The sequence below is a fragment of the Microtus ochrogaster genome, chromosome 18 (assembly GCF_000317375.1).
Source record: "Microtus ochrogaster isolate Prairie Vole_2 chromosome 18, MicOch1.0, whole genome shotgun sequence".
NCBI lineage: Eukaryota > Metazoa > Chordata > Mammalia > Rodentia > Cricetidae > Microtus > Microtus ochrogaster.
Window position 1 is genome coordinate 51,457,233 of NC_022020.1, and position 10,749 is coordinate 51,467,981.

General features: G+C 46.0%; 1 protein-coding gene across 1 annotated transcript in view; it reads right to left on the bottom strand.

Moving 5' to 3' along the window:
- Window positions 1–10,427, bottom strand: part of Ccbe1 (collagen and calcium binding EGF domains 1) — a 53,077-nt gene extending 42,650 nt beyond the window's left edge. Inside the window, exon 1 of the mRNA XM_013349424.2 lies at window positions 10,237–10,427. Coding sequence (XP_013204878.1) covers window positions 10,237–10,427 — 191 coding nt within the window. The remainder of the gene's footprint in view (window positions 1–10,236) is intronic.
- Window positions 10,428–10,749: the final 322 nt, after the last annotated feature.

Consider the following 10,749-nt stretch of genomic DNA (forward strand, 5'->3'; position numbering starts at 1 on the left):
CTTTTCCGTACTTTTCCACCTAAATGGGGCATTTTCACATAGATCTCAGCACAAGAATGTGCAGACACAATTTGCTCATTCAAGCTGCTGCCCACAAGTTGGTCACTTGGGAATGAGGAAGTCTGAAGGTGTCACTTACACTGAAAAGAGGACAGATCAAGACCTCATTTTGCAGGTTAGGTCGCTGTGACATGCCATGCCCTACATCACACATGCATACAACTCTGCAGGAAAACAAAAGGCATCTGACGTTAAGTTAGGTCGAAGCCACTGGAGGGAGGATTTCATCCCAAAGCAGGATTTCTCCTTTCAAATCACACATGGGAGCAGACACTTATTTAACTCAAAGTCTGAACTTTCTAACCAATAACTTAGTATCAGAGTCAAAAATTGAAGAGTAGGGGCTAAAGAGATGGCCCAGCAGTTAAGAGGTAAGCAGTCCTCTGGCTACTCTTCCAGAGGACCTGGGCTCAGTTTCTAGAACCCACATGGCTTTGCTCACAGAGGCCTATAAACTCCAGTTCAGGGAATCTGACACCCTCTTCTGGCTTCCTCAGGCACTGTATGCACACGGTACACAGACACACATCCAGGCACTCATAGACATAAAAAAATAAAATTTCAATTTCTTTTCAAAAATTGAAGAGCATTTCAAAACTCATAGTGTTCAATTAACTCAACCAACACTTAATTGAGATCTTACTATATGGCACGCTATGGATTTTTCCATGGATTATTTAAATCCCACAATTGTTCCTTACAGTTCTGAAAGCAGGCCTATAGCACCTATCACTAGCTGAGTTGGGATAAGAATGAAAGCTTCTGGAGACCAGAGGCCGCCCTTGCCATGAACAAGTAGCACAGGCGACAAAGAGATGAATACGATTGGGAATTGGTCCTGGGTGACAATCACTGTGTGTCTCTAGGGATGACAGCAGACAGAAACACAAGCATCATGGAAGTCAGAACTCAGGAAGGGCATACACTCCATTTCAGGAGCCAGAGAAACACAGGTATGTTGTCATTATGGCCACCTCAGAATGGCATGCCAGGATCCATGGCAGAGGCCTCCTTAGAGAGGCTATACATGGCAATCAGGGTAACACACTAACCACCAGCCTCACTACTAGTTTGCTTGAACTCAGTAGTTTCTCAGCCATTCCTGTTGAAGCCAGCAGTATATTGACCACTGCATTGGATTAGTGGAGAAACGTTGGTACTGATTTCTGTATTAGCTGGACTAGTTTACATTTCCACTATCGTTGTATAAACATACAGTACCTTTCCACTTCTAAAAGAATCCAGGAGCCGGGCGGTGGTGGCGCACGCCTTTAATCCCAGCATTCGGGAGGCAGAGGCAGGTGGATCTCTGTGAGTTTGAGGCCAGCCTAGTCTACAGAGCTAGTTCCAGGACAGGCTCCAAAACCCACAGAGAAACCCTGTCTTGAAAAAAAAAAAAAAAAGAATCCAGGTTCCATGAAAGTTGGTGCATAATTTATTAAGAAGGGAGGGGACAGCCCTTGTCTTTTCTGAGTCAGTTTTGGAGGTAGGTAGCTGTGATAATTACACACACACACACACACACACACACACACACACACACACACACACATATATGCGGCCACTTGACACAAGCTAATGTCATCTGGGAAGAGGGAATGTCCATTGAGAAAATGACCCCTCCACCAGATTGGCCCATAGGGAAGCCAGGGTGGCATTACCTTGATTAACGTTTGATGTGGAAGGATCCAGCCCACTGTGGGTGGTGCTACCCTAGGCTGGTAGTCTTAAGTTATATAAGAAAGCTGAGCAAGTCATGATTAATAAGCCCCTATGCAGTGTTCCTCCAGGGACTCTGAGTTCCTGCCTCCAGGTTTCTTCCTTTGACTTCCTTCAGGGATGGACTGTATCTGGAATATATAAGACAAATAAACCCTCCTCTGCCTTTGTAGCTTTTGGTCATGGTGTCTAATCACAGAAATGAAAAGCTAAGCAGGACAGTAGCTTTCTAGTGAATGCTTTACCTACCACGTTTCTGGCCTCCATGAGCCCTAAGAGGGCAGAGACTAAATCCCAACTGTGCCAAGCACTCGTCCCCCTGTCTGAATGGTCCCGGATGGATGCTCCCAACTGTGCCAAGCACTCATCCCAGTGTCTGAACAGTCACAGATGCTCTGTCTGTTCTCACCGAGTTAAAGTTGGCTGGAATTCTTTCTTTTGGAAACAACCTTAGATACTATTTATAAAAAGAGACTTGATGGCTTTCTCTCCTCTTCCTCTCTCCCCCCCACCCCTCATTTTATCTCTTCTGGTCTCCTGTGGGCTCTCACTTTTCCTTCCTTCCTCCATTTTCCATGTTACAGAGAATAAAAGGAATTAAGGACTGGCAGAGGTAAAGGACTGACTCAAAGTTGCCTGGCAATGGTATAACCTCAGCAATGCTCCTTGTAGGAAACACTGACAAATGGATTGTTCTACCATCTTCTGCCCCATGGGGATAAGAACATTCCACTTTATCTGGGGTGAATACCATCCACGCTGCTGTTTTTGATGAAGAATTGGAGCTGACATACTGCAGGCAAGCCGTCCGATGTTACAGTGATGCAGCTGGACCCAGAATTTAGGGCGGTTTGGCAAGGAGGCTACTTTATCAGGGCTACAAAGCCGCCTCAGGACATTTATGCTGTACTCCTGTTCATAATAACATCTATTCTTAGGACTGCTGACTGAATCAAGCCCATTAACAAGTAAAACTGGCGGTGTTGTGTGCCATCATGGCTATAGGGAATTTTTAAGACTGGCTTGGCCAGCAGTCAGCTGTGGATGAAGGAGAGGCTCATAGGGTCCTACCAGTTCTGTTGAACAGTGGGTACAACTAATTAACAGCAGCTAACAGATCCTAAGAGACAGAAAGGCATAGTATCCGGTTGGGTACCAACCAATGATTCTACCACTCTTTATCGGATAACGTGAAACTCGCAGCCAAAGAGACAGTCAAGGTTAAACTCAGTGGGACAGAAAACAAAGAGTCATGAATACTGAGAGAGATTTGTAGGGAAGAAGTGGGGCTGGCACAGGGGGCAGGAAGATAAGAGAGGGCATGAGTGGGGCGGAACAAAAATCTATTATATACATGTATGAAATTATCAAAGAACAAAATTTATTAATGAGAAAACTAAAGTGGACAGTTCCTGAGGTCTCCAAATGCATGCATATACACATGCACTTGTATGTGTACATGTACATACACATAGACACACACAATCACACACATACACACAACCACACACACATAGGGGTGACTGGAGAGAAGATCAGGCCACCGACAGATACCTCAGAGAAATGCAGAAAGATCCTATACAATGGACAACATCATAAATATTTATCAACATAAACCTTAAAGATCAGAAAATGCTCAAGATACTGAAACACACCGATCCGACAGTTCTCAAAGGATAGGGCCGGCTGACTCCTTTGCCATGAGTACAGCACTGCCTGGGATAGACAGTTCCAGAAGCAGAGCTGAGCTCAGGCAGTGGAAAGGGGTCCCAAGTGGGCAGAAGGAACCAACGTCCCAAGAGAAGGGGTGAGGAAGAGAAGAACCTGGTATAGGTGAGAGAGATTAGAGCAGTCGAGCTGAAGAATGCCTCTCTCCTGGTATCCTGACCCAAACTCCCTTCGTTCCTGTCATTCATCTCCATCCCTGTCACTCACCACTAAGACTGTGCTCTTTTCCAGCTAGCCTAGTAACATATAAAAGACCCCGTTTGGAGAAGTACCTGTAAAAGGTCTTTTGACTTGGGGATTCAGTCCAGGTGGGCTTCAGTGAGTTATGTTTTATCTACGTTATTTTTTTTTTTTAATCGTGGACAGAAGTCACACAGAAAGTTCAGACAGAAGCCTCCCTGAGCATACAGAAACTTCAGTTCTACTAAGATCTGTTGGGTGTCCAGGTGTTTTATAGCCTTAGTGAATTATTTACGCATGGCCTTGAGAAAGTCTTGGAGTCCATAATCAAAACACGATCCCGTCTGTACCAAGCAGAGCCAAGCAAGAAGAGTCAGAGAACATGCTTCGGAAACGCGAGCCTGCTTTAGGCAATGGGGAAGTTCTTTTATTCCTAATGCAGAACTTCCATGCGTGTTCACTGGCAATGCCTTGTTATTCTGTCTTCTACTTGGCCTCCCCCGCAGCTGTCTCCAGCCAAAGCAATACTCCTGTGGGCTCCATGGGAAAAGGAACACTATCACTAGTAAACAACGGGTTTGCTTAACAGAGTTGGCCAGTTTTGTATTATTAGCATCTTGCCTCCCCTAGATATCTGAAATGCTTTTCCATCTGGTCTTCTGGGGTATCCTATGGCCAAGTGACCCCTAACCTTGGCGAGAACAATGTTGCTTTCCCAACCTACGTATGGCATTTAAGACAAAGAGCAAATGGTGCCATGTGATTGATGATTCAAAGACATGTGTAGCCTTGGAAACCGACCATGATGGGCTCAGTCTTCACCCTTGAATTCCAAACAGTGCCAACAAGCCCGCTGATAGACATGCCCATCATTAAATGCTAAGAAACAACCAAGCAAGAGTCGATGGAGAGAAATAGACACTAGAATAACCAAAACTTTACATTATCAGTTAATAGGATGGTTCCAACTAAGGGGCATAACTTATGCTCTGGGCACTATAATAAGATGAAAAATGCCAAATACTGAGGTTTTCAGCACACTGCCCCTATTCCAGTCTCAAACATTGTGGTGGCCGTGATGTTTGTGGGGCAGGCAGGAGAGGTACATCCTGCTGTGTGATTAAGAGCACTAGATAAACACTGTCCTCTGTCAGATGAACAGTGGTCCGTTGTGCCTGAGGTGCCACTTCAATACTGGAAAGATCCTGAGATCCCTTGGGGGCTGGAAGTATGCTGGGCAGTGTGGGTCCAGGTACATACAACAAACAAAAGCCTTTTAAAGGAGCCATGGTTGTGTTAGAGACTTCCCTTTTGGAGCAAGACCTTCAGACAAGCATGGAAAAAGACTATCAGTGTGTGTGTGTGTGTGTGTGTGTGTGTGTATGAGAGAGAGAGAGACAGAGAGAGAGAGACAGAGAGAGAGAGAGACAGAGAGAGAGACAGAGAGAGAGACAGAGAGAGAGAGATATCCATGGACCATTCCTACATGAGTTAGTTCTATAAGTCAGGGCTTAGGCCCCACCTCCACCCCCACTGGAGGCTACTGGCGTGAACAGATAATTCACAGGAAAAGTCATAACACTATGCTAAGGACCACCTAGACCACACACAGGCCCAAGGATGCCCTAATGAAGCCAACCAGAATCAGGTTCTGTTTTGAAATTGTGTTGAAGGGTCACATACTAAGCATCTGGACTCAGCAGATTGTCACCTTGCAGAGCCTCACAGACCTGTGAAATGGCCATTTTCCTCTTTGTGACTTAGCTCTGAGAGGTCACTGTGAGCACTCTCTGGGCTGGAACAAGCATTTAAGCTACCCAACACTGAGAGCTGGGCTATGATGCTTTAGACTCCAGGCCTTGTGTAGTGCTTTCTTCAGCCCCAGCCTGACCCCAGCTGTGCTCCACATCAGTATCTTACACTCTTGGCAACTCCCTGTGGGACCCAGGAAGGTGGTTTGCTTTTATAACAGGTAAGAATCCGACCAGGGTTACCCTGGGATTCAGGCAACCGACAGCTCCAAGCAAACCATCACCCTATCTGCAGTTAAGATGTCAAGAGAGCAACGTGCTGTGTCTCTGGTTATCTCCTGCTTCCAATTAAGAGGGCTTCAGCCAGATTCCTTCGTGTGGCTCTCGGGCCCCAGCCTTGTAAATGGCACACTTTCAATTATTTATCTAAACAAAGGGGAGCCAGAGGGCAGCTGGCAGCAGCAAACACATGCCCTGTGCACTTGAACTGGACTCGCAGCCTTGGAATTCTTCAGCTTACATGACTTGGCATCGTGGATTGAATTTCCTCTAGGGGAGGGGGTGAAAGGCCCATTAGGGACAAAGCCATAAATTCCATTTTTGAAAGGGAAGGCGTGCCAGAGAGGAGCTATACAAACGCCATGCCGGTCCACTGGTGGTGATTTGGTTGCTAGGATGCCGAAATCAAACAGTCTTAACTCTCTGGCAGGGAGGAAGGGCTGCTGAAGCCATTCCAGTTTCAAGCTGTCCCTTCCATCAGAGGACACATAACATTCTAAGTCCCCCGTAAAATAACAAATTCCCTTACAAAGGGACAGAGACCTCCAAACAGTTCTGCAAAGGCAGCAAAACGAGAGGCTGTCTCATATAGACCAGCTCCAGGTTCCTTCAGGCTAATGCCCTGCCCTGCTTTCCCTCTCTGTAGGAAATGGGTTGTGCCTATTCCGTTGAGGGACCAGCTTATGGTGAAGTGGTGACACTATCCACTCAGCTGTCGGTACAGATGGTAGCAGTGACATGGTAAATCTGAACAGCATGAATGAAAACTGAGTTCCCACACACATATACCATCAAGTGTCACTGGCAATAAGGGCACCAGAAAGAAAACTTGGAAGTCAGGGTACCTGGGGAGAAGGTACCAGAGACAGTTTTGTTCTTCCCTGAGTGAGGGCTATGAGCTCACTCTCGCTGTCAGTACACCAGGCAGTAGGATAGTGCCGTGGAAGGGCATTCCAGCAGGAAACAGAGGTTTGTAGAGGTCGAGCACCTTGGCCAGCTCATGTAACCAGCAAGTGACTGGATTGGAATTATGCCCAGGTATCTGACCCCAAAGCCTAGATTATCCTATAACATGAACCTTCTATGCTGGCACTGACATCTGGACATGATTCTGCCGCCTTCCACCATCTCTGCTACTGGTTTTCTCAGTACAGACCTTAAAATCTCCCTTTTCAGAGCCTCTTAATTGATCTTCCTGCTGCCAGGCTTAGCCTCTACTTTGTCAAGTGCAAACATTTTACACGCACACACATGCGTGCACGCATATGCACACACCCTATGCAATATAATCTTTCCACTCCCATTGTCCAAAAGTCACATTGGAATCTCTTACAGAGTGGAAGTGGCCCACTCCACTCTTTTGGGCTTTTCTCTGTCATCCCTTGCTTTGATGCAGTCACATCAACTACCCCAGCGATAGCTCCCTATTGGCGGGAGGGCCTCATCCCCACCCCCCTACTGTCTATTTGCTGGTCCAAGCCAGAGATGCCCTCTGTAAAACATTTTCTCTTTCCTCCTTCAGAGATCTTTGGTTGACACACTCATCTGCCAATGTGGGCCGTAGGCTTTTAGAAGGCACGGGTCTCTTTGTGTTCATCTCAGCGTCTTCCTCCAGACCTGGCAGAAGTAAGTACTAAACATATCTTAGACTCCCAAGCCCTTTACTCTCTGACTAAGCAAGATCCCACGGGTGGAAAAAAATTACCAACATCATTGAGTTTTTGACAACGAAATATATATGTGTAGGGCCTTGTTGTAACCGACCTAAATAATTCTATACTAGAATTCTTGGCTTTTATGGCTTTCTGGACTAATTCCAAGAAACTAGATTTAAGTAATTAGATTCTAGCTCTATGCATGTTTTCTTGATTTTGTAATCTAGTTTTATAAAAAGTATTTTCCTCAGCAGCACTCAGCCATTATTGATAGCAGTATCTGACCCGAGAATATCTACTTTTTTTCTTAGCCTGAAAACCATTTTCTTAATTAAGGGTTTTACTATTCCTTTCCTCACTTACTTAAAGACTGGGAGTCTCAATTATGTTGATTAGCAAATTAAAACAGGCGTGTTTTAGAAGTACCCTTAGGCAAACTCCAGGGAAGGTTCTCTCCAATGACAACCTGCTGGAGGCTAAACCCTCCTGCCCCTCCAGTCCCTCCTCCCACTCTGAGGTCTTCTTTCGTTCTCAAGCCATGAAAAACTGTGGCATCTTCCCCTCTTACACCACTACAGCACTTGCTGTCTGTGGCATTGTGGCTGTGTAAAAGTTATGTAGCAAATCACAGCAGAAAGGTCACGGTTAGGGAAGTGAAGCCCTGGGCTCCCTGCTTGCTTGTAGCAGGAATGCCTCCTGGGACACTGGGAGGCCGACTCACTTCTCCGGGTCATTTCCTCATTGCAGAACGAGAGGGCTACATTGGCATAGTGAGAGCCGCTCCACATTCTGCCAGCTCTTGATGTTGTATGAAAAATGCCAGATTATCCTGATAATGCCTGGCAGCTGGCCAGCGGGATGGAAGAATGGGAAAGCAGAGAACTCTGGGACACGTTCAAACTCCCCACAGCTGAAAACAATGGCTTGGCGGCTAGGTCCGTCTTCATTTTCCGAGGGTTCCACATGATGACATCTTCAAACTAAACATGAAACCAGGAGATAGCCCCGAAGGATAAGCGGGGCCCTTGCTGGGCCTGATGCCATACGCTGGATTAGCTATGCTATCAAGTGTTTATCCTAAACTTGAGTGATCACAATGGCGTACAAGACACAGAACCGCACTCACAGGAATAACTGCTTCGACATTCCTTTCGGTCACGACCAAGGAGTGTGAACACAGGCATCCTGCTTTAGATTAGCCACTGTGCACCCGTCCCTGAACGTGAAAAAAAAAAAAAAGACACACGAATCTGATTTGGCAAGAGAAAGGGGGGACTCGGAGAACCAGCACTTTTCTTACTAACTTACCCCATTTCATATCTCCTAAACTAATTAATAAAGGAATGCTAAGATGAAAACAAAAGAGTCATTCAGAATGAAAGAGAAATACTAGTAGATAATTTGGGCCCAAGAGACTTTCAGCTGCAGAGCACTAGACTTAAGGCTAACTCTCCTGGATACCAAGCCCCCAAAGGGAGATGAATTCATTTCCATGCAGGTTTACCTATGAGTTAAGACATTATTTTTTTTTTAAAAAAAAAAACAAACAAACCAAAAAGCATGCTTACCAGTGTGAATCCTAATCCAAGACAGGGGGCAAAGTGAGATTAGGATAATTCAAGGGGGGATTGCTTGCACAGAGACTGAACTGTAAGTGCTTGGGTTGGGGGTAGTGGGGTAGAGGAATGGCGAGCGAGGTCAAAGGCAAACCCTTGGAGCCAGGCACAGCAGAAATATGCAGATTGAATGGCATTCACTTCCAAAAAATCTTATCCACCAAAAAAACCTCAGACTATGATCTTACTGTGAAATGAGGTCTTTGAAGAGGTAAAGAAGGGGTGAGGTGAGATCATTCTAGATCTAATAACTGCGTTTGAGTGAGAGACCAGAAGGTGGAAAGAAGGTAGACCTGTAAATATGGAGGCAGAGACGGAAGTGAGTAACTGACATGTCAGAAACACTAGGGATTGTTGCACCAGCAGCAGCAAGTGAGGGGAGATAAAGGAGAGTCCCTCCCTCAAGGTCTCCAGGAGGACTTAACCTTCCTGACATCCGGATCTCAGATGTCTGGTCTCCCAGAGTGCAACTGTGTCCATGTCTGATGTGCTAAGTCACTCAGTCCATGGCTGCTGCTCATGAAACTCAAGAAAACTAAGATACCCCCCACCCCACACACACACTTCCTAAAAAGGTAAAGAGGAACAGACAGCAATCCCAGGGTGAGAGCACGTGGTGAGTTGCCAACTTTAGCTGGAGCAGTGACCTTCAATGAAAGAGCCGTACACACACATACAGAGTCAGTAAGCATCAACCCTTTGCCCTTCAAGATGGCTAGGCATCTTGAGGCAGTTCCCATGACAGGCAGACTGATGATCCAACTTCTAGTCATCACCTCTGAGAAGGGGAAGCTGGGAACCAAAAACCTACATCTCTGCTGTCAGTAAAGTGGTTATTACTGCTCCAGATACAAGCGAAAGTTAGCATAAGCCAGTCTCCCAAGTCAGGTCCACTCCTCCTCAACTCCTTTTTAATTGAGGTTTGCTCAATTCAAGCCTCTTGGGTGTGTGTGTGTGTGTGTGTGTGTGTGTGTGTGTGTGTGTTGTGAGCATACGTGCGCAGGGAGCCTTCACTGTGGCATTTACTGGAATTTCTGATTCCAGAACCCGCATCCTTAGTCTGATCTCCTACTCCAGTCCAAGTCCATTTTCCAGTGACCCCAGGAAATCATCACCAAGGGATCTCAGAAACCGTTCAAAGTCAAAACATCTGAAAAGGAGCCATCTGTGTTTTTCCAAAACCAACATCTTCCGAGTTGCTTGTCTTGTTTCTCTAAACTGTCTTGGCTTAAATCCCGATTCACTCACTGTTTCCGAATGTCAAGGCCTGTCAGCAGCCATATGCTTCTCCCTGCTTCTATTTCTGTCTGACCAGCCTTGCTCATAGCCAGGCCATAGCCACATTCACCTGAATAATGGCCAGTGAGCTCTAGTGATGGCCACAGTCCTGGTCCCACGTCACTGTGGCCAAGGCTATCCTCTTGTTCTGTTTCCTCCATGGCCCTACCTCATGTCCTCTGTATGAGCCCTAACTCTCTCCCTGGTTTCTGAGGATCTTTATATTCCAACTCCATGCTACTTGTCCAGTGTATTTCCCCATGTATATCAATGTGAACGTCCTCTGAGCACACTACAGACATTTGAGATCCATTCATCATGTGATGCAGCTCCCTGGACTTCAGAGACCAGGGTCTACTACAAATCCAACCGCACCGAACGCACTCTTACCATTATATATGTGTAGCCAGAATTCCCCTTGTGATACTACTAGTTATCAAACCCTTAGGCCTTTCTTTATGCCCGTCTTTATAAGACTAATTC